Source organism: Lynx rufus, unplaced genomic scaffold (assembly GCF_022079265.1).
Source record: "Lynx rufus isolate CCGP_SWC_20201006 ecotype Redwood Valley unplaced genomic scaffold, mLynRuf1.p SCAF_6, whole genome shotgun sequence".
Lineage (NCBI taxonomy): Eukaryota > Metazoa > Chordata > Mammalia > Carnivora > Felidae > Lynx > Lynx rufus.
The window spans coordinates 105,455,540-105,479,687 of NW_025814878.1; the positions used below are offsets into that span (position 1 = coordinate 105,455,540).

The following is a 24,148-nucleotide window of genomic DNA, read 5'->3' on the forward strand; positions in this document are numbered from 1 at the left end:
TAATGTTTTCTCTATTTAAGCTTTTTAGTACTGTTTTTTTTTCTTCAAGTTTACGTGTCTTTATTATATGTTTATTCAAAGCTAAACTAGTTGTCTTAAGTTTTATTTTTTAAAATTTTTTATATAATTTATTGTCAAATTGGTTTCCATACAACACCCAGCGCTCATCGCAACAGGTGCCCTCCTCAATGCCCATCAACCCTCAGAGTTTGTTCTCAGTATTTAAGTCTCTTCTGGTTTGCCTCCCTCCCTCTCGGTAACTTCCCTCCCCTTTCCCCTCCCCCATGGTCTTCTGTTAAGTTTCTCAGGATCCACATATGAGTGAAAACATATGGTATCTGTCTTCCTCTGCCTGACTTATTTCACTTAGCAGAACACTCTCCAGTTCCACCCACGTTGCTACAAATGGCCAGTTTTCATTCTTTCTCATTGCCAAGTAGTATTCCATTGTGTATATAAACGACATCTTCTTTACCCATTAGTCAGTTAGTGGACATTTAGGCTCTTTCCATAATTTGGCTACTGTTGAAAGTGCTGCTATAAACATTGGGGTGCAAGTAGTGCCCCTATGCATCAACACTCCTGCAGTACTGTTTTTCTTGAGTTACTATGCCAGGGACAGCATCCAGGTGGCTTTACATGTATTATGTCACAACACTTATGAGATAGATATTAGTACTTGTACTTTACAGATGAGGAAACTGAGGTACACAGAAGTCAAGCAATTTGAAAAAAGTCACCCAGCTTGTAAGTAGTGCTGCTGGGAATTGAATCAAGCAGTCTAGCTCTAGAATTTACACTTTACTGGTTTCTATCAATAAACTCGCAATAAATATCATGTAATGTTTAAACCTCAGATTTCAAGATCAATGTCCCATAATATTTTGCTCCCTAGCTTGACAAATCATATTCTAACCACTATATTTTTCACTTCAAGTGGAACAAATTTAAAAGAAATAAAATAATATACTCACTTAGGATGAAAATCAGGCCTAAACCCTTCAGGAAGCTGTAATTCATCTAGATTTTCTGAATTCTTTGAAGAAGCAGTATCTAGACAGAAATAAGCATTTTACATTATTATTCATCAGTCTACAGCATTTCTATAAATGTCACTCATAAATTTTATTCTGAATATAGGTCAAAGAAATTTAAAAAATGACAGGAAAAATTTCCATTAATAAAGACTGGTACGAGATACATTCAGAGAATGAGAAATACTATTGTTGATTAACCAAGGCACCTTCTGTGATCAACTACACTTTTCCTAATATTATAGCCACCAGAATACAGCTAGGGAAGGTAAGGAGAGTATGTTGTTTTGTTTCTATAAAAACCAATGGTATAAATTCTGCTCAGATGGCTTTAGCACAGGTCGTTAAGTGCAGTACATGTTTATGAAACTTGGGAGGTCTTTGGTAATGCCAACAATAAAGTGAGTCAGTCCACCAAGAACCACAGCTGGCTCTGCAATACTCAGTTACATTCCCCACCCCCAGAAACTCTTCAATAAAATGGGGGAAGAAGTGAAAAGTATTTATGTTGAATGTCCGACTCTTGATGTAAGCTCAGGTCATGATCCCCTGGGGTCATGGGATTAAGTCCTGCATCGGGATCTGCACTAAGCACGGAGCTTGCTTAAGATTCTCACACACACGCTCTCTCTCTCTCCCTCTGCCCCTCAATTCGGCTCATGTGCTCTCACTCAAAAAAAAGGGGAGGGGAAATAAGTCAAATTTTAAGATGAGAAGTTTCACTTTTAAAATATTCTTAAATAGGGGTGCCTAGCTGGCTCAGCTGGTAGGCCATGAGACTCTTGATCTCAGGGTCATGAGTTCAAGCCCCATGTTGGGCATGGAGTCTACTTAAAATAAAATATTCTTTTTTTTTTTTTTTGTAAGCTATCTCAATGTTTATTTTTGAGAGAGAGAGAGAGAGAGAGAGAAAGAGAGAGAGACAGAGCATGAGTGGGGTAGGATCAGAGAGAGAGGGAGACACAGAATCCAAAGAAGGCTCTAGGCACAGAGCCCGACACGGGGCTCAAACTCACAACCTGCGAGATCATGACCTGAGCTGAAGTCGGACGCTTAACCAACTGAGCCACCCAGGTTCCCCCAAAATGAAATATTCTTAAATAGTTTCTTCTGAAACTACATTTTCCAATAATTTCAGACTTTAGGGGAAAAATGAAAGCAAGTTATCAGAACTTACTAGGAGTACTTTCTTCTTTCCTAAGAACCTGTAATGCTTTTATTTGCTGAGATATTGTTCTAATCCACTGAGTCAGTTTTGGTTGGTCTGAAATACTTAACCTGCTAGAAAAGATTATACAGACTGTTTAGTATCCTGTTGCTGTTGCTTAGTTTATGACACAAAAAGATTCTTTAAATGATCATGGACCTAATAATTTAAACACACTTCAAATATATATAAAAAAAAAAAGCTAGGGGGAAATTTGTTGCCTTAAAAAAATAAGAATAGTTACCTGCCAATGGAAATGAAAATGTATTATCTGTCACTATGATGCTAATAACACTATTTGTCAAAAATGTCTTTTTTCACAATACTGGAATTTGCTAATATTTCTTAAACAGCACAATTACAGTACCACCACTAGTATTTACTGAGTGTTTAACATATGGCACTTAACAAGCATTTTACAGTATTAGAATTAATCCTCACAATAATCTTATGAAACAGGTTACATTATTTTCCCTACTTTACAGATGAGGAAATTGAGGTTGAGAGCTATGAAACTTGACTAAGGCCACACAGAGGACAGATCTGGCATTCAAATCCAGGTATATCAGACTCCAAAAAAGCCTGTGTTCTTCATGACTACGTTGTAATTGACCTTCATGGGATGGGTAAAACACAACAAAGGTAATTTTTTTCTTTTTATGTGCATTAATCTAATAATGATTAATTTTTCAGTTCAAAGGCAGATTAGGTCACCATGATATTCTGTTATGATTAAAAAGTAGGAGCTTACACTCAAATCGAATAGCATTTTAAGAAGATTTTGTGCTAGCATAAACTAAGACACCATAGTTTGAATTCCTAAAATTGAAAAGAACTTCATTTTGAATTGAATCCACATAGCACAGAAATTAACAGTTGATTCATATTCACAAAACTTGAATCAGTATTTATGCATGTAAGGTAGACAGCACAATTCTAAACGGGTAAATAAAAACCAGATTTGAATAGCAGACGGTATTGAATTCACATCTGAAATAACAATGCCCAACGCTTCTATTAACTAGAAAAACCCTAGAGATTATGAAATAACAAAAATGTTCCATTTTAAAACATTAGTAGATTTGCATTTATCGGACCAACTCCTCAGGGTGTACTGTCAGCCAAAAGATTGTAAAAAATTATATTTAACTGTTAGAGTAGTCAATAAAGTCAATTTGAGCAGTTCCTCTACTGCCTATCAATTTCCTGGGCATCTCTTGCAAAGTATGAGGAAAATATTTAAAGTAGGCTCCTAGAAACAAAGGAGACAGTTTTCATAAACACACAGGAATTTTATACCTTCTATGATGTACATGGATGACCAAGAAACTACAAAATGTTGGCCCGTTTCTTTCTAAAAACCAAAATCTTATTTCATTGGTCTACCAGAAGAAATGACTAAATAAAAAAGTATCTGGACAACATTATGCAATTACCTAGAGTGATTTTTCCCCCACCCTGGTTTAATTATCTCATTATCTTCAAAGGAAACTACTGCTTAAATACAAAGGTTTTATGAGCCCAAACTTACCTGTTAAAAATATTTCTCGGAGGAAGCAGCAGAGGAATAACAGTATTACTCAAACACTCACAAAGGGGACAGAGGAATTCTCCGTTTTCTACATCATAGCTTGTATGTAAGCGTAATCTCTGTTGCCTTCGCTGTTCTTTAGCTTGAACGGAATCAAAATACCTTTACAATTAGAGAACATGAGGTATCAAAAACAACGGTAATTCTTTTCAATGAGAGCCACAAGCTTCAACGTTTTAACTAATTTGTTTCCACAATACAAGAATTTACATCTTCAAATTTCTTGGTCCCTGTGCTGTCTTGTCACTTCCCCAGGGCTGGTGGCTACTTGTTAGAGGAAGTACATGATCATTCAATGAGCACAGTGCCAGAATAATCATACTGATTTGCTGGTTTTGCAGAAGCATAGAAAGTACCAAAGTAGAGCAAATTCAAGGTGATCCCATCTTAGTTCGGGGAGCCACGACAATCTCAGGAAGTAACAAGGCAAGTTACTAACACCTTTAGAATCAAGAGTGCACACCCTGGGAAGACACTACTCATCTAGGGTTTATGCCACCGTAAAAATCTTGTTCTTCATCCAGTTTGTTAGGTCACACAGATCCCCATATTAAAAGATATAGCTGATATACTATGAAGCTTCTAAGTCACTCCTTTAACACGTATGACAAAGCAACTCAGTTTTGTTATCAGGCAGTGATACAGTTTTTCCTTTACCATCTTTAGTTCTTTCTCCCTTTCTCTAGAATGAAATTTCCTTTATTTAAAAAGTTAATTTCGAGGCTTCGGATAAGCTTCTCTTGACTAATATTAAGAATATAAATTACCTTTGCCAACAATGGGCATGCATAATGTGCCCACAGCTACCAGTGTGTGTTCCGCAAGACAGATCAGGGTGCATGAATAATGGATCATATTTTTCTGCATTACAAAACAAACAAACAAAAAACAAAAAAAACAAAACAAACCAAGCATTTAATCTTCCTATAACAAATGTACAACTTTAAATTGTGAAATCCTTGATATGGGGTCGCATACTTGAAATGGAATGCTAGTTTATTCCTTTGAGATACTAGTAATTTATTTAAGACCCTGGATTATTGAGAAAGCAAGACTCTAATTTTCATCATCCTGAGCAAATTAAACATCCCTGAATTGTTAACTGAAACTGGAGTTCTGTATTATGTACATCCAATCTTCTGAACATTCCACACTTTCAGGGCACTGAGAGACTCCCATTCCCTCCAAAAGCCCTGAGCTGGTAAGAGGAATATTCTTCACTGGGCTGCCTTTAATACTTTAGGACACCTGGGTCACAGTAAAGGTGTTGTGGCAGCAATGAGGCGCCCCCTAAGGGAGAGTCTGCCTAAATACACTAATGCAAAGGAGAGTCACAAAGGAGAGCCAAAGGGGGAGCAAAATGTCCAGGACAGCAGCCCAGATGGGAAAGAGAGTAATTCAGACAGAGCCTTCCATTCTGGTGCTAATTTTTTATATTCAAAGGAGATAAAAACATGAATATAAACATAAGATGGGTGCCTGGCTGCTTTTGGAATTTTTGGAATTCTCTATGTAAATTAGTAATCTTAGAAATTCCACAACATTCTACAAACAATTACTCAAGTTTCAGTTTGGCTTATATACCAGAACAGTGCAAATGTCACAGCATAAATACAATCTTTTCTGATATAAATTGTGAAAGCATTTGGAAAACCTGCTTATAGACAGCCCAAGTTTTTTCTTCACAAAAGAACTAATTAAATAAAATTGATAATTTTATCTTTGGCCTAGAATGAAATTTATAAACCGCTTAGTTGAAATGATCATTTTTTAAGATGAAGCACATCAGTCTTTCTCAACTAGGTGCTTGAGATCCACACTGTGAAGACTTTCCTTATGGAGAAAAGGCTATCCTATAAGTGGGCTTTCAATTCTACAATGTAAAAGGCACTTGCTAAATAAGTGTTTTGCAAATTCCTAAGACACAGCTTCTACTCTCAAGAAGTTTACTGGAAGTCTTGAGGCATATGCACATAGAAACAAATCTAAGAGTATTGATATTAAAGTGTCTGTGATGGAAACAATAATGTGCAGCTTAGATGCCCCTGGAGGAATGAATGGCCTACTCGTTCCTCAGCAGTTGGAAGGGGGCACTTAATTGTTATTCCTCTTTAAGGGACAACTGCTTCACTCAAAGTCACACCTCTTTCCAGAGGTGGCCCACAACCAGTCACTGATCAGTGTTGGGGTTTAAAGACCAGTCCCCCTCGCTCCAACTCAGGACACCTCCAAAGGGCCATCCAGCTCCAGAGTTCCCATAGGGTAGGAAGAGGCCTTTGGGGGACTGCATTGAAGCTCACCTTCTCCCTTTGCCCAAACCTGCTTCCCTCCTCTCCATCCAGAGATGTTGATTCCAAGGCTCTTCCAAGCAAATGTCTTGCACGGTAATCTCTACTTCAAGAATCTGCTTTCTGGGGAACGCTATCCGTGATATTATCACTACTTCACATCACAATCTGGCTCAAGGACTGCTTCTCACATATGTAACTCACACAACCATTCCCAAGAGGTTCCATTTTGGATCGATCCATGAGACAAAATTATTATTATTTCAGGGTGCCAACTAATTACTAGGACTTTACAAGTGTGCTAAAGAATGGGAAAGACTGTTAAGTACCAAGTATGTTAATGTTCTATCACAAAGAAAAGCTTTTTTTTGAATCTGTTATTTACCAGCTATGTAATTCAGGACTGATAGTTAACCTTCTGGAGTGTTTCCACATCTGTCAACTGGAAAATTTCTGCCTATGGTAAGGCTGCCTAAGACACCACCAACACTACAGAGTTATTATTAGATTAATAAAATTTCTGTGCCACACCTGAGTGGCAGTCATTAAGGGGGAGGAGAGGATCTAGCTTTGAATGACTTACCTGGATCCTGAATGAATTTACTCCTGTTTTTTGATAATACAGTTGATCTTTGAACAAATGCTGCCAGGACCATTGCCTTGCTTTCCACCTTCACCTCTTGCTCCTCTTGACACAATATACAGGTAACAAACTGTCTCTGTTCAGGGACCTGAGTTTGTGCTGGGCCCAATGCTGTAAGTGTCGTATCTGAAACCATAGGGCTGCAATAAAAAGTGTATGAGTTTCATCAATGAGCCTAAGAAGTTTCCATTTAATCATAAAACAGTGGACTCCAGATAGGTACATATTCCACACATGTGGTTTTGATGATCTGAGCGGCAGAAGTCTTTCACATATATCAAACCATCTCCTGTAATCCTCACAGCAATCCAATATGCAACACAGAAGCCAGACACTCACTTAACTGACCCTAGTGCACTCATTCATTTATGACTGTCAAGGGTGTTCTGTGTGACCCATCATCCTGAGCAGAAACATGGTATCTATAGTCAGATATATATGTATAAACATATATCAATAAATTCAAATTCTAAGAGTAATTCCTATAATTGGAAGCTGTAAAATTTACCTACCAACCTTTCTAAAGTACTTCAGGGTTAAAAGTGTACTTCTTTAAAAAAAAAAAAATATATATATATATGTTATGTTTATTTATTAAAAAAAATTTTTTTTTAATGTTTGTTTATTTTTGAGACAGAGAGAGACACAGCATGAGCAGGGAAGGGGCAGAGAGAGGGAGACACAGAATGTGAAGCAGGCTCCAGGCTCTGAGCTGTCAGCACAGAACCCGACGCGGGGCTCGAACTCACGAACTGTGAGATCGTGACCTGAGCCGAAGTCGGACGCTCAACCGACTGAGCCACCCAGGAGCCCCTATTTTATGCTTATTTTTGAGAAAGTGTACAAGCAGGAGAGGGGCAGAGAGAGAGGGAGACACAGAATCCAAAGCAGGCTCCAGGCTCCGAGCTGTCAGCACAGAGCCTGAGCAGGGCCCGAACCCACGAACCACGAGATCATGACCTGAGCTGAAGTCAGACGCTTAACCAACTGAGCCACCCAGGCACCTCAAAAATATACTTCTAAGGAAGAAAAGCAACATCTTTTCTAGTTGAGAAACCAATGGTCAAGAGATTAAAAAATGTTGATTATTTTTTACCTATTATCAAGAACAGCGGAGGCAGAGGCATCCAGTTCTAAAGTCTGCTGAAAGAGTTCTTTGTTCTCATCAATAAAGTGCCGTTGCATCTCAGACATCTGGGCCATGATCTTTTCTCTGCGGAGCCTGGCAATCTCGGCTTTTCTCTTCCTCTCAGCTTTGTCTTTGTCTCTTGAACTCTGAAATTATGCTTCATTTAATTAGACCATTAGATGCTAAATGCACATTTTTACCCCAAGGGAGAACTATCTTTATTGTAAATACTGGCTAAAAACTATTTTATAATCTCATTTATCTAAACGAAAGATTTTTTTAACCTGTTAAAAAAAAGGCAGAGCAAAAAAAATTGCTACAACAAATAAAGATAAATAAATAGTGGCACGTTTCTTGGAATTCACATTTTTTGTGAATATCAACTACCAACTTATTGCAGACAAGTTAAATTACTTATAGTGAACTTGCTACCATGCTGCAGTAGGACCACATGCTGCCTCTTATACCTCCTCCATTATGGTTCCTTCAGTCTCTGCCACGGGACTGGTGGACGAACTCTCTCTCATCTTCTTAATAGCATTAAAAGTCTATGACATAAAGGATCAGTTATTTGGAAGCTATGAAATATTATCAAAATTTAAAGATAACAAACACTGAATGTTTCTTGCAAAAAAGCAGAGCGATGCAGGAAATTTTACCTTTAATATCCACCTAATCATGTCTTTGTGGACGTCTAGGTAGGGAGCGTTCTGTAGTGTTTCCAGCATAGCCAGTATGCTAGGAGAGTTGTTTGGGGCTTCACCAGGTTCTAAGGCAGAAAAAATAAAACTCACGATAACAACAGCTACCACTTCACAGTGCTTATTACTGTGCATGAGAAGATAAATAAAGTTGCTTATAACATCATCTGCCCATCATTTAATTACAGCTCTGCTTTTTAGAGATTTTCAATATTTCTTAAGAATGTAATGTATCTGTACTTTTCAAACAAATTGTTAACTAGAATGCTTTCATCATTCAAAACGGGCATCTTACACCAAATGATTATTTTAACATAGCTTTTAGCAAGATTAAATAAAAACCCAGCTGAAAGGACTACCTCAGATTTTACAAAGTCTAAGAAAAGAGCTGGATTACAGGTGTGTGTGTGTGTGTGTGTGTGTGTGTAAAAATATATCAACGTGTTTTGGTCTTTTAATAAAACCTAGATTCAAAATAAAATCCATTTCTCTCTCTGTAAGTTATTTTTTTTTTTAAAGTTTTTTTTTTTTTTCAACGTTTATTTATTTTTGGGACAGAGAGAGACACAGCATGAACGGGGGAGGGGCAGAGAGAGAGGGAGACACAGAATCAGAAACAGGCTCCAGGCTCTGAGCCATCAGCCCAGAGCCCGACGCGGGGCTCGAACTCACGGACCGCAAGATCGTGACCTGGCTGAAGTCGGACGCTTAACCGACTGCGCCACCCAGGCGCCCCTGTAAGTTATTTTTTATTTGAGGGAAAGACATACATGTCAAATCCATAATCTCAAGAGTATACTTAATCTAATGTTAGCTGATTTAGTTTTATAGTCAGAAATGTCCAGGTCTTGATTTTCTTTAAGTGCTGCCATTTAGGCAAAATATTCCTAGGAGGGGAAGAGACTAAACTATGCACTCTTTAATATTCTTTCAGATCTAAAGTTCTGTGGCTATAGTTTAGGGATTTGACTCTAAACAGTGTGTTTTTTTTTTTTAATTTTTTTTTTAACGTATATTATTTTTGAGACAGAGAGAGACAGAGCATGAACAGGGGAGGGTCAGAGAGCGAGGGAGACACAGAATCTGAAACAGGCTCCAGGCTCTGAGCCATCAGCACAGAGCCCGACGCGGGGCTCGAACTCACAGACTGTGAGATCATGACCTGAGCCGAAGTCGGACACTTAACCGACTGAGCCACCCAGGTGCCCCTAAACAGTGTGTGTTTTTTTTTTTTTTTTCCAACGTTTTTATTTATTTTTGGGACAGAGAGAGACAGAGCATGAACGGGGGAGGGGCAGAGAGAGAGGGAGACAAAGAATCAGAAACAGGCTCCAGGCTCTGAGCCATCAGCCCAGAGCCTGACGCGGGGCTCGAACTCCCGGACCGTGAGATCGTGACCTGGCTGAAGTCGGACGCTTAACCGACTGCGCCACCCAGGCGCCCCCCCGAGTGTGTTTTAATTATATAAAATGTTTAAAGAAAAATATAAGGAGGGGCGCCTGGGTGGCGCAGTCGGTTAAGCGTCCGACTTTGGCTCAGGTCATGATCTCGTGGTTCATGGGTTCGAGCCCCGTATCGGGCTCTGTGCTGACAGCTGAGAGCCTGGAGCCTGCTTTGGATTCTGTGTCTCCCTCTCTCTCTGTATCTCTCCTACTCACACTATGTCTCTCTCTCTCTCTCAAAAATAAATAAAAACATTTAAAAAAATTTAAAGAGAAATATAAAGAATGTTCAGAGAAAATGATGATTATTGAAAAGAAAGACAAAAAGAGAAACAGAATCTGAGATTGTATAGTGATGAGTGGATGAAATTAGGGAGTTTTCTGTGTGGTTATCCTGAAGTAAAAAAAAAAAAAGACGGCACAAGATACAATGCTAATCCATAGAAAGAAATACAGACAGAGAAAAGAATAGGGAAAGGCTGGCACCTAACAACATAGTCTTCAGTGGGGAAAGGCAGTTTCCTGTCTTCCTCCCACTTTCCTGGATGAGGGCAAAAGGGGAAAAATAGAGAACTAGCAGCAAATAAGACCACTCCTGTCATAACACCTACTGTCACTCCCAGGATACCACCATAAATTCTTTAAAATACCTCAGCAAATGGATGATTGTAGGTCTGGGGCAGGGAAAGCACAAATGTGCCTGGGGCATCTTTTGTGCCAGAAAGCAATGTGGTACGCAAATACTAATGGGCTTGGGTCAAAAGAACAGTGAAGCCAATTGAATAGATTCCCACTGACCAAGATTGGCAGTTTAAGCTTCAAAAAGAAACTATTTTAAAAAGGAAATCTTGATATGTGACTATAAAGCACTGAATAAATAAAAATCAAAGAGTAGTATTTTTTTCTTTTTTTAGAGAGAGAAAATGAGCATGTGAGCAGGGGAGAGGGGCAAAGGGAGAGAGGGAAAGAGACTCTTAAGCAGACTCCACGCTCAGTGCGGAGCCCGACACGGGGCTCAATCCCAAAGCCCTGGGATCACGACCTGAGCTGAAATCAAGGGTTGGTCAGTCAACAGACTGAGCCACCCAGGTGCCCTCCAAGAGTAATATTAAAAACCAAAAACACAACCGTCCTAAGCAAACAAAAAAGATTTACAGTTGTCACCACTGAAGGCAACTTTAGACCAACTGCTTATTTTGAAAATCAGTAAAGGAAAACCTTTTCCTTAGAGAAGAAACACGATGGCTAAAACAAATGGTTTTAAAAAGTGTGCAAATATTAAAGTAAATATAGCAAAGTACTAATTACTGAATCTAAGTGGTAGGTACATGGATGTTTACTGTACCAACTCTTGCCTGTATGTTTAAAATTTTTAATAATAAAAAGCTAGTAAAAAGGTGTCTGGGTGGCTCAGTCAGTTAAGTGACTGACTCTTGATTTCGGCACAGGTCATGATCTCAAGTGGGGAGACTGAGCCCTGCGTTAGGCTCTATGCTGACAGTGTGGGGCCTGCTTGGGATTCTCTCTCTCTCACCCCCTGCCCCTTCCCTCATGCACACGCTCTCTCAAAATAAATAAATATTAAAAAAAAAAAAGCTAGAAAAAAAGCCTCCTGGCCTTTGAGAAAAAAATCACATTAATTTATATAAAATGATACACTAATTCCCTATAGCACATTTTCTTCTTTTCAGTGTCTTTATAAGGTAACAGCAATAATGTAGAAGTGAAATCCTGATAGCATACTTTGTGTTTTCAAAAGCATATGTGAGAATTTAAATGTATGCACTACATTGATTTCAAACTAAGGACTCCTTATTAAGGTTTTCAGTTTATAAATTAAAATTTATGTATTTTAAGTATGCACAGTCCCTAAGTATTTTTATGAATATATATCAGGATCTGATATAGTACCTTTAACACACAGATGAATACATACAGCCTCAGAAATTTGGATCCATTATAACCTGTTTAGAATTTACATGAGCAAATAAGAGGTTATATTCCATATTTAAAATCACTGGTATCTTGAATTAGTTTAGTAAAAAGTGTATATACATACTTGATATCTTCTGAGTGAAGGTAAATGTTACTACATGCTCTTCTGTGACACTGTCCAAATGCTGTTTTTCTTCCTGAAGTGCCATTCCAATTAAATGTAACACCTCAAATAAAATATTTTGTAACTTTTAGTAAATCAAAAACCAAGTACATGTTTGTAAGAAATAACAAAAATGTTCATGATTGAGAAAAGATAAAGCAAACCACTGAAGACTAAATGCAGTAAAAAACAGGCTGAAGTACTAATTTTTATTAAGTTCAAACTCTGACCAACCATTCATATAATATGTACTTTTCAGTTTTATGCTATCCCTATACTATGGTCTTAAAAAAATCTTCAAAGAATCTCAGTGGCCAAATAATTAGAGCTGAAAGCATCTATCATGTAATGAGCTAGTCTACAATACTCTCTACTTAAATTTCTCTAAGGACTAAAAATCTTAAATCATCTCAGAAAGACAGATACTTTTATTTCTAATGCCACGTAACTTACAATGATGTTTACAGTTCTTCTTTATATCTCGCAAAAAATTCCTTACCAGGCTTCTAAGAAAATATAAAATTACACTGAGTCTATTTGCATTTTTACTGCTCTTATCCTGCTCCTCAATTTTTGAAGGAGATGTATGTATGGCGTCTGTACGTTTCCCCACACAAAGAGCTATTGTGGCTGTTGGAGACTTGGATGAATTAGGTTAGCTTGAATGACACAAAGCAAATGTACACAAAAGGTAAATAGCCTTCACTCTTTTTTTTTCTCCATCATTTCCGACAAATCTTTTGCTCAGATAATACTGATGGTCTCTAGTAGACCATAGCTTTGTGCTTTTACGTTTTAAGCATATTTATAAATGGGAGGGGGGTATAAGTATACACACATCTTAGCCAATGAGATACTTGAGGCTGCTGAGACAATGGAAAGAAAAGTAGCTTTGGAAGAAGGCTCTGGAAGAATGCTCACTTTCATCTGTATCCTGGCTTCACTGCTTTCAAGCTACATGGCTTCAGGGAATCCCTCTGAGCCTAATTTCATCATCTTTAAAATGGAAAAAACCAGTTTCCCTTTAGAGTTCTGAAGATTGCAAATATTGTACGTAAAAGTACTTAGCACAGAATAAGGTACAGAGTAGGCTAAGTCTATTAACTGAATAATTACTATTATGTTATTTACTGATTGAGTAACACACACAAGCTGACTGAATCTCACTGAAAACTGACTTGCTCATCTACATAATGGAAAAAGTTGTATCTACCCAAAAGGGATGTTGTGTGAATTCAATAAATAAATAATTCAAGAATGAGTTACATCAAAGCTATAAAGTAAAATACCAACAAGGTTCTAGACATGTCACTTACTAGCTATAAGACCATTAGTCTGTGAGTTTCAATTTCTTCAACTGCAAAATACAGATACTGATGAACCCACGGGGGTTTTGAGGGAATTAAATAAAAAACACAGGTCAAAGATAACACATTATACAAACGTCAGAGTACTGCATAAACAAAGACATATCACCAACAATCAATGAGAAGCAGATAGGCCAACAAGAAAAGGGAACCACAACCATGTGGTATAAAAACATATCTGCCTGGCTATCATTTTCGCTGTCAGACACAAAAAACAGTAATAATATTACTATATTTCAAATTAAGGTAACATGGCATTTTGTGCTAAGTTGTCTGTATATAGATATGGACAAGAATATTCTGGCTTTTACCAAAAATGCGCAGAAATATAAATAATAAATGTCTTCAAACCTACCCTTTGCAGCATGGACTCAGACCAGGCATATCCATTATGTTCTACAGCCCACTGCAGTATTGTCCTCATGATGCACAACATCACGTCTGACTGCAAAATGTTTACCAGACTTGCAAACAGAGGGCAAAATGGAGGCAGAACTGGAGGTGGAAGTGCTGCACAAATAAAGTTATTATTGGTTTCTTTGTAGAACATGCTTAAAAAAAAACAAAAACAAACAAACCTATCCCTGTATTAGATACTTTTGATAGGTCTTCATTCAAAGAATATCCACTAATACACATGTTAAAAATATATTTTACCTTCTCAAGGTCAAATGCATAAAAACAGCTACATAAATAGAAGCAGTACAGAGGAAAGCTTTGTTTTCCCTAGAAATGTCTTAGGATCTGAGACAAAATCAGTAACCCAAAGGTGACTCAGTACTAATTATTCCTATATTTGCATATTTATTAGCCTTGAATGTTCCCTCGGAAAGCATATATTTAAATCTTTCACTTCATCAAGGATAATCATTACAGTCGATAGAAAACGTTTAACAAGGAGAAGAGACTGACAAGAGAGTTTTAGAAAGATTAAAAGTACCTGTATCTTCCCTATTTTGTCTTTTCAATTTCCGTTGAGCTTCCTCTGCCTAATAAGAAAGGAAGACATTTGGACAGGGAATTAGCAATGCACAACCACCTAATACCCAAAACTACTAAGTTAGTCTTTGTCATATCATCTTCTGATTTCATTTTACTTATTTATTTACTTTATTATTTTTTTTGTTGGCGGGTGTGGGGGGAGAGGTGGAGGCGGAAAACTGAGGATCTGAAGCAGGCTCCATGCTAACAGCAGAGAGCCCAATGATGGGCTCGAACTCAGGAACCATGAGATCATGATCTGAGCCGAAGTCAGATGCTTAACTGATTAAGCCATCCAGGTGCCTCTCATCTTCTGATTTTAGAAGAGATTTACCCTTAGTTTTATATATAGTCCCCCCTCCCCACACCGACACATCAAGGTTATTTTTTTCCCCACTAACCACCCCCCCACCCCCCAAACCCCAAGGAGTTCTTTCTTATTTTAAAAAGCAGGGGAAACATACACAAACCAAAACCAAAAAAGTTATTTGGGTCTGAGCTCTGCAACACGCATCTAAAACTAAACAAAAGCTTCATGTTCAAGTTTAATTAATGCCATCTACTGAAAAAGTATTTTAAGAGTAGACTGCTAAAAGACAAAATTTGACTAAGACTCATGAGGAAAATTCCATAAATTTCTATTGGAAAACATGTTAAGTAGTAGCAATTCTGAAATGAACATAAAATGGCTTAACTGACTATTACATAGGTTGACAATCTGTCTTCAAAAGCCAATAAAATACATATGTGTGGTTATGTATATAATTATATAGATCTTATGTATGTAGCAAAAGATCTTATGTATGGGGAGGGGGAACCCAAAATGTTAGGAAGTGATATTTTAGGTAATCTATACTTTCCTTCATTATACTTTTTATATTTTTCAAATTTTCTATAATAAAAATGTATCCTTTTTCAATCTCTGAAAAGCAGTAAAAGTTGTTTAGGAAAAACAAAGAAACACAGCTCTTCCTCAGTACACTTTTAATTTTCACAATTACCTTGGACTGCTCTGCCCTTGAAAAGTGATAGAAATACAAATTGAACTCTTTGGCACACTCTGGTTTCAGTTCGTACATGCCTCGTCCTGTTAATCCAGGTTTTCTATGGAAAAAAAGTCCTTAAAATATTATTACTAAAGTCATACACTAATTTATGAGACAAGCTTAGATAACAGAATAAAAAATCAAAGCTCTCATTTACTTCTGGTGGATGTAAGCTGTTACTATTTTCTATGGGTTAATTTGGCAATCTACAGCAAAGCTCTATGTACATCATTTTGCCTGACACATCCACTTTGAATTAATCCTAACTGGACAGGTGAATGTGATGGTCATTGTAGTGACAATTCAAAGTCTAACTATAGGGAATAGGTTATGCACATTACGACACCTCTAAACAGTTGAACATCACTAAAAGTAATAATAATTTTTAAATTTTGACATATAAAGATATCTCTGATAAGTTCTACTTATCAGAGTAGAAGTGGAAAAAAGTAGGTACAATTTTAAGGTTTAGAGAATCACATATATATATATATATATATATACCTTTTATATATATTATATATATTTCTGTATTTTCTCTAAAAGCAAGTGTTGTATCATTTAATTTAATTTAATTTAATTTAATTTAATTTAATTTAATTTAATGTCTTCACACCCAGTGCAGAGCCCAATGCAGGGCTTGAACTCATGACCCCAAGATCAAGACCTGAGCTGAGATCAAGAGTCAATGTTTAACTGGCTGAGCCACCCAGATGTCCCCATATATTGTATCTTTATAATCAACAAAAATAAAGACATTACTGTTGGGGTGGGAGCAAGGAAAAAGCAGCATTGAGAAGCTGCCTCAACAACCTTAGTGGGGATAAACTGGTTTACTGACTGGGCAATGCACTGGAAGAGTGAAGGCAGTATTCAAAGGCCATCCCATAACTTAGGAGGCGCATTCAAATGAAAACGAAGAAAGTAGTTTTAAGAAAGCTCAATGCACTGCCTTAGGTCATCTGTTCAGTTTAATGTCAATTATCTGAAACTATCAGCTATGAACACTGGTTCTGAGCACAGTGAACATTCTCATAAATCAATTTTAGTTACTGAGTGAAGAGCTAGATCAGAAAGAAGAGTGAAAGGACAGTGAGAAATCTAGTTCAGAAATTTGTATCTGAAAAGGCTGTCACTCTCTGAAGGCAACAATTTCATTCTCAGTTCCATCAAAGGAAACACCAAGAAAAATTAATATATTAAAAACAACTGAACGGGAAACAACAGGAAGTAAACTCACTTGAAATGCGCAACTGCTTCAATTACGCTCTCCATGCCAGTCTCCTTGTTCTCCTAACAGTATGAGAAACAAGTGTGTTTCATGTTAATTGTGTATCTGCTAGCACTTTAAACATTGTGCTTTTCTCTCTCTCTTTTTTAACTTTTATTTTTGACGGAGAGTGAGACAGAACGTGAGCAATGAGGGGCAGAAAGAGAGAGGGAGACACAGAAGCAGGGTCCAGGCTCTGAGCTGTCAGCACAGAGTCCAACGCAGGGCTCGAACCCACAAACCATGAGATCATGACCTGAGCTGAAGCTGGATGCTTAACCCACTGAGCCACCCAGGTGCCACTGTGCTTTTCTCTTCTTAAGCCTTACACAGCAACTCTATGAAGCGGCTATACTATTATCCCAGTTTTTATAGCTGAGGATTCCATAGTAAACATAATTATTAATACATAATGAGGGAAACTTAGTTGATAAGCTAACATTCATTCAGACTCATACAGTTAAAAATAAGTCACTATCCTACGGTTTCAAGGTGACAGCTTTCTTTTTTTTTTTTTTTTTTTTTTTTTTTTTTAAAATTTTTTTTTTCAACGTTTATTTATTTTTGGGACAGAGAGAGACAGAGCATGAACGGGGGAGGGGCAGAGAGAGAGGGAGACACAGAATCTGAAACAGGCTCCAGGCTCCGAGCCATCAGCCCAGAGCCTGACGCGGGGCTCGAACTCACGGACTGTGAGATCGTGACCTGGCTGAAGTCGGACGCTTAACCGACTGCGCCACCCAGGCGCCCCTCAAGGTGACAGCTTTCAAAAGGAATTAACTTAAAAGCACAAAGTACACATAACATTTAAAATTTATGTAAGATATTTAGCATTTCGTGAAGGTTACACTAATTTCTTATCTATTTTTGGTAAAACAGCATTTCAGAAATCATATCCTATTAATAACAAGATGTTAATAGGAATTCTAATTAAAGAATTCTCTGGTCAAAAATGTTTGGTAAATATAGTTGCCATTACTTTGTACAAGATGTATTTTAAAATGCTGTTTTAAATTGTATTCTTTATTCTAAAGTCGAAGTGAAACTGTAATTGCTTTCTCATCTAGCAACTCAGGATTCGTTTCCTGTATTAAAAAAGCACAAGTAATTTTTATCCTGACTAGATATCTAGTGATATTAAGAAATTATTAATTATTGTTCTTTTAGGTGTGATCGTGGCATACGGATAGACAAGTTTTCCTAAAAGTCCTTTTGGACCAGTTTCTCCATGTTGGCCCTGCTGACATCTAGAGCAGACAATTCTTTGCTGTGGGGGTTCTGTCCTGTGCATTGCAGGATATTCAGCTGCACCTCTGGCCTCTGCTCACTGGATGCCAGGAGCACCATATGACCCTGCCCTGAGTGGTGATCTGGCCAAATGTCTCGTGGGGGCAAAGTTGTCCCTGGCCGAGAACCATTGTTTTACACACATACAATTCTAGTTATAGATGAAATGGTAAACCTGGTTTCTGGGCTTTTTGTTTGTTTGTTTGTTTTGTTTTGTTTTGGTTAGAACAGCTCAGCAAAATCAAATTCTGGATTACTGCTGTACAACAGTACACCTACATCAAATAGGCCAAAAAAATAAATAAAACAGCACAGACAAAAAGGAAAAAAATGAAATCTTTTACTTTTGGCCCTTTTAACCATCTCATACAAACCAACTACTTATAGTACAGCTAAGTACATACATAAAAAAAGTTACTGGAATGCTCAGAATTAAGACTGTTTGTTGTTGTTGTTTCTGTTTGTTTTTTTTTCAAAGTTTTTTTTTTTTCTCCTTTGAAATTATAACGAACATGGTCCACCACAAGTAAAGTCAGAAGTAGAACAGAGAACACTCCAAAGGCTGGTTTGGTCATCTGAGATCATTAAAAATGGTTGACCCCTAACAATACATACAAAAAATATTAAATGTAAATAAAAAACACAAATGAATTTTCCTTTTTCAAGTACTTTTAAGAAAAAAACCAGGGCCTTGGAAGTTTTGATTCTTTTTTTTTCCCTCCCCTGTTGCAAACTAACGCTGTGGTTTTGGTTGGATGGTGGAGAGCGTGTGTCATCTGTGGGTAAACTTGACATTCTTAACAAAATAATCGGGGGGGGGGCAGGGATTCATGGTTGGGGTAAAGATAAAACAAGACTAGTTGAAATTGGAGAGGGGCGCCTGGGTGGCGCAGTCGGTTAAGCGTCTGACTTCAGCCAGGTCATGATCTCGCGGTCCGTGAGTTCGAGCCCCGCGTCAGGCTCTGGGCTGATGGCTCAGAGCCTGGAGCCTGTTTCCGATTCTGTGTCTCCCTCTCTCTCTGCCCCTCCCCGTTCATGCTCTGTCTCTCTCTGTCCCAAAAATAAATAAACGTTGAAAAAAAAAAATTAAAAAAAAAAAAAAGAAATTGGAGATGGGTTCTGTTATGTTTTCTATTTCTATAGATATTTGAAATTTTTCATAATGCAAAGTTTAAAGGAAGTATTACTATGAAACAAATAGGGGTTTAAATCCCAGAAGAATGAACATTAAGGTTGAAAGTTTTGATCTATGTTTCAAATTTGGGGAAACATTTTGAAAAGCCTCAAGGAAATAAGGACCACTCCTAACAATAAGTGTTGGTTATCTATCTGAAAAACCCTGTGGCTGAAAAATAGGTGGCCAAAGACCTTGAGAACCTAGAGGAGAAACAGTTATAATTAGCCTCTGAATGCCCATGAACATTATTTTACATTCACTAGAAGGAAAAGAGATGGCTCCCTAAGAAGAGTTTTTGAATGCTTCAGAAGGAAAAAGCTCTGGAAAATTTCAGTTTGCTCAACACAGCCGGGCAGGTATTTTCTCACTTCCTTCTCCAATATGCTAGGTTAAACATTATACCACCCATGGCAACTTTGTAGTAAAGACTCTATAACAAGCCCTTATCTACTGGATACATAAATTCAGTTCTCAAGACCAGGTTTACTTTTTTTTTTTTAATGTTTATTTATTTTGAGAGAGAGAGACAGACACAGAGTGTGAGCGGGGGAGGGGCAGAGAGAGAAGGAGACAGAACCCGAAGCAGGGCCTCGGCTCTGAGCTGTCAGCACAGAGCCTGACGCGGGGCTCGAACTCACGAACCACGAGATCATGACCTGAACTGAAGTTGGACGTTCAACCGACTGAGCCACCAGCCGCCCCAACACCAGGTTTACTTTTATTTAGCATCCTTATTTCTTCTAAGAATTCCCTGTAAGAGATTCTACTTCCATGCTCTTTTCTATCCCCCATCCCTAGTATTCTCTTTTTTTTTCAGCATTAAAAAATTGTTTTAAAGTAATCTCTATGCCCAACATGGGGATCAAACCCATGACCCCAAGTTCAAGAGTCACATGCTCTGCAACTGAGCCAGCCAAGCACCCCTCTAATTATTTCTAGTAAGAGCGACTAGTAGGAGTTATACATGTCCTAGAATTGCAGTCTTTACCACCAGAAAAGGTATACAGAAGTAATCTCTACACACTAGCCTGACAGGGAGGGAAGAATTTCTAAATTTCTTTTTTAAGGTATAGGTACTTACATCTTCAGGTAAAGACTTCACCAGTTCACTATGAGCCATAGGTTTGATGCTTAACTGATGGATAATCTCTCGCTTAATTTCATCTGTAGCATTTACCTGTCCAACTCCAGGACTAAATCTCTCTCCTGTCAATGCAAAAGTACATATCCACACATTTAACATAACCAGCATACTTAAGCAGTATATACTTATAATTCACGCAACACAACATATTTTTCTTTCTATGCAATGGGAAGGTAGCAACTGGCTTGGCAACAAGCTAGGGTGAGAGCGGCTCCTAACCTCTGAGGCTCAGACACAACAAGTGAGTGCAGGGTTTGGGCAGAGGAGAGAAAACTCTGGTTGCTGTTTTGAAAGAATGGGATCAGAAGGCAGGAAGGAACTGGATGTAGTAGAAAAGTGGTACAGCAGCAGTTGAACCAGTAGTCTCGGAAACTGCTTTTCCCGCCATCTGCCACATGGTAGCAGGGAGGGGAGCCTTCCTTTGTCCTTCTATCTAGTGGCAAATAAGATATCACCTCCTGGCAGTAGCCAGGATTCTCTGTTCTATGAACTACAGAGTCTAAAATAGCAGAGGAGGTGGGGAAGGTATAGGATAAAAGAATAGGAAAGATGGAGGTGACAAGACTGAAAATACAGGCAGTAAGAAAAGAAACCTGCATCTATTAGCCACAGGTCTCTATTAATTTATTATTATTATTATTATTATTATTATTATTATTATTATTATTATTGTATCTAAAGCCAAGATAACAGTTTTGTGACACAAAACCATGGGAGGAAACATCCCTAAGATATAAAGTAACAGTAAATAGATCCTAAATATCCTATTCTTGCTTGCTATACTCTTCTGTTCCCCTTCTTTCTCCTCAGACAAGGAGTCTTTCAGATTATTCTACTTCAGTAGGTCTACTCTCTTGTTCCAAATTGCCACAGGACCATCACTCTCGGTGCTACAGTAACCAGAGGGGAGAAAGACGTGGATGCTCTAACCTTCCCCCCAAACTGAAGAACTGCTCAACTAAAAGAAACATAGCTCAGAAATTCTGAACTATTTGCCACCACAAAAGCCAATGTAATTTATAAAGGTCGCAACCAATCCAAACTTACCAACAAGCATTATGATGAGGTATAGCATTTCTTCTATTAGAGTATTATTTTGCTGAACTACATCCTGTAGCAAGTGGGGGGAGAGAAAGTTCAGAGATAAGAATACCAGTACTGTATTATCTCAGGTGATGAATGTGCCCCAAAAGAATGGAAGATACTTCTTTAAATGAGGCTTATAAACGGGCTTATAAAACATGCTCTTACCTTATGGGTAATCTCTGAGCTAAATCTCTTCCCATAGTCTGGAGTACTGAAAATCTGATAAAGTTCAAAGCGGCTGAGCATTATCATCAGGAAATGATTCGGATCCATCATAGAGACACCTGTCTTTTTTTTTTTTTTTTTAATGTTTGAGATAAAGGAAAAGAGGGAGGTCAAAAGGGTTACTAAATAATTAGTGAAAGATATTTTGGGCTGCATAGGTGAAAACAGCTTAGTCACCAATCCCAATACAAGACGAAAACCCATTTAGCCCAATTCCCTACTTGTGGAAGCTACAAGTGTGGACAAGAATCTAAGTTGGTAAAACAAAATGAAATAGAAACAAAACAACCCTCCTCTAAACCAACACATCAGAGTAACATGGACTATAGGTTCTCTTTCCTTTTAATGCTTTGAATTACTTGCAGCCCCATGAATGCAGTTCTTAAGTTTTATTTCAGCATTCTCCTATCACCGTCTAGTATGTGGACTCAGAGAGAAACGTGATATGGCAATTAAGCTTCTAGTACTTTTAATATACGTGATATTAGACTGTTATCAAGAACTCTCAAACTAATTTTTGCTGATAAAAACTATACTAACTGAAGTAACAGCTTTTAAATATTAGTTTAATTCTCCTTTAATTTCATCTGTATAAATTCTAAATCAACTTGGATTTTAATTTATTTTGAACCAATCATTTTTGAAATTTACATTCCATAACTTTTCTATAATTTTTCAATCCACAGCAATAATATGGAAAAACTACTATGTGATAAGTATTGTGCTGTGCACAACAGACAAACAGGGACTAAGATACAGTTGCCATGATTCAGTGGAGGGGACAAAAAGTAAATAGGCAACCACAATCCAGAGCTATGAAAGCTACGCTGGGGATGAGCACCATGCTATGGGCCTTCCCAAATGGGATACGTAGCCACATTATTGTGTGTCTGCAATGGCTTTCTGGAGAAAGTGACCCTGAACACTAAGACATGCAGGAAAACAAGTCACTAGGTAAATGGAAAAGGAAGGAGGTAGGGTGGGCAAACTAGGGAGCAAAAGAAAGAAATGTGCAGAGTTTAAGACTTAAGACAGAGCATGGCAATTTCAGAGAATTTTAAGAAAGGTAAGTTTCACAAGCCTTGGAAATCAAATCAGTTTAAGGGGGTTGGGGCTTTAATCAGAGGACAATGAAAAAAGGACGGCTTTCAGGTTTCTGACTCTAACAACTATATACACTGTTGAACAATACACCAAGGTAGGAAACGCAAGATAGGAGGAAGGTATGGAGGAAATAAGAGTAGTTTGAATATGTTAAATCTGAGATGTGTCCAGGAAATCTAGATGAAAATGTTCTACAGGCTCTTAGTCATATGAGTTTGGAGCTCAGTAGACAGGGCTAGGCTAAAGTTACAGATTTGGAAGTAATCCTAAGTGCTGGGTTCTGTAGAAATAACAAGGAAAACAATTCCCTATGAACTGTAAGTTTAATGCTTTTAATTCATTACCTGAAGCATTACTATATCCTTGTCAAACATTTCACGCCTGCATTTCACATTATGGTAGTAATAAATCTAAAAAAAAATAATAATAATTACATTGGGCAAATAGGTTTTTATTTGTGCAGGTCCCTCCTCTCCCCAATCCCCAAGAGCACATGGGTTCAATGCAAGTGTGAATGTGTGTGTGTGCACACGCACCAACACACAATGTGGCTTCCTCAACAGTTAATACTATCTTAGCAGAGATTAATTAGAAATTTTCAGATTTCAGCGTTCACTGTATGGTTCACATTTTGCAGCCAACTTTCTGGTTCTCCCAAGAAAGTTACTTCTGTAAGGTTTATAGCTATGAAAAATGGGGGGAAAACCTTATCTATACCAAGACTTGATGAAGTCTAAAACTTAAAACCTCAATTTCAGAGCTAATTACTATAGAGCTTTTTTTGATTGAAGTAGAGTCGACACACAATGTTACATGAGTTTCAGGTGTACAAGACAGTGATCGGACAAGTCTACATGTTACGCTGTGCTCACAAGTATAGGTACCATCTGTCACCATATAACACTATTATAATACCATTGACTCTATTCCCTATGCTGTGCCTCTCATCCTGACTCCAAAATTAGAAACCTATACCTCCCACTCAGCTTCACCCATTTTACCCATCCTCCGACTCCCTCCCCTCTGACAACCATCTAATAGAACTTTTACCACAATTTAAAGGGATGAAATCTGAATTTTTATTATATTACATTTGTTGTTCTAAAAAATGATCTCAAGTTAAATATCAAGAAAGTTAAGTTCATTTGTACTTTTGATATTGTTTCTTGACAAAGTATGAATAAAAGTTCCAAGAAACATTTTGGTTTAACCTTACATTTATCTTCTTGAACAATTTTAATATAGATACTCAACTTTCAAAGACTTAAGTATGTTGAAAATTACAACCTTCACAGAAGTCAAAGGAATGGATGAAAACTATTCATAAA

The 24,148-nt window shown here is 37.7% G+C and overlaps 1 protein-coding gene across 7 annotated transcripts in view; it reads right to left on the bottom strand.

Moving 5' to 3' along the window:
- UBR2 (ubiquitin protein ligase E3 component n-recognin 2) overlaps positions 1-24,148 on the bottom strand; it is a 126,138-nt gene that overhangs the window by 22,084 nt on the left and 79,906 nt on the right. For 3 of the 7 annotated variants that reach the window (XM_047101343.1, XM_047101344.1, XM_047101346.1), the window contains exons 18-34: positions 23,165-23,230; positions 21,657-21,779; positions 21,453-21,516; positions 20,343-20,467; positions 16,768-16,820; positions 15,483-15,585; positions 14,441-14,489; positions 13,856-14,010; positions 12,095-12,197; positions 8,552-8,661; positions 8,360-8,440; positions 7,860-8,038; positions 6,704-6,903; positions 4,600-4,693; positions 3,773-3,934; positions 2,212-2,315; positions 975-1,053 (exon numbers count right to left, since the gene is read on the bottom strand). In XM_047101343.1, the coding sequence (XP_046957299.1) occupies positions 975-1,053; positions 2,212-2,315; positions 3,773-3,934; positions 4,600-4,693; positions 6,704-6,903; positions 7,860-8,038; positions 8,360-8,440; positions 8,552-8,661; positions 12,095-12,197; positions 13,856-14,010; positions 14,441-14,489; positions 15,483-15,585; positions 16,768-16,820; positions 20,343-20,467; positions 21,453-21,516; positions 21,657-21,779; positions 23,165-23,230 (1,850 nt within the window). Of the gene's footprint in view, positions 1-974; positions 1,054-2,211; positions 2,316-3,772; positions 3,935-4,599; positions 4,694-6,703; positions 6,904-7,859; positions 8,039-8,359; positions 8,441-8,551; positions 8,662-12,094; positions 12,198-13,855; positions 14,011-14,440; positions 14,490-15,482; positions 15,586-16,767; positions 16,825-20,342; positions 20,468-21,452; positions 21,517-21,656; positions 21,780-23,164; positions 23,231-24,148 lie in introns of those variants that run through there. The other 4 variants (XM_047101345.1, XM_047101347.1, XM_047101348.1 and 1 more) reach the window with 4 other exon arrangements.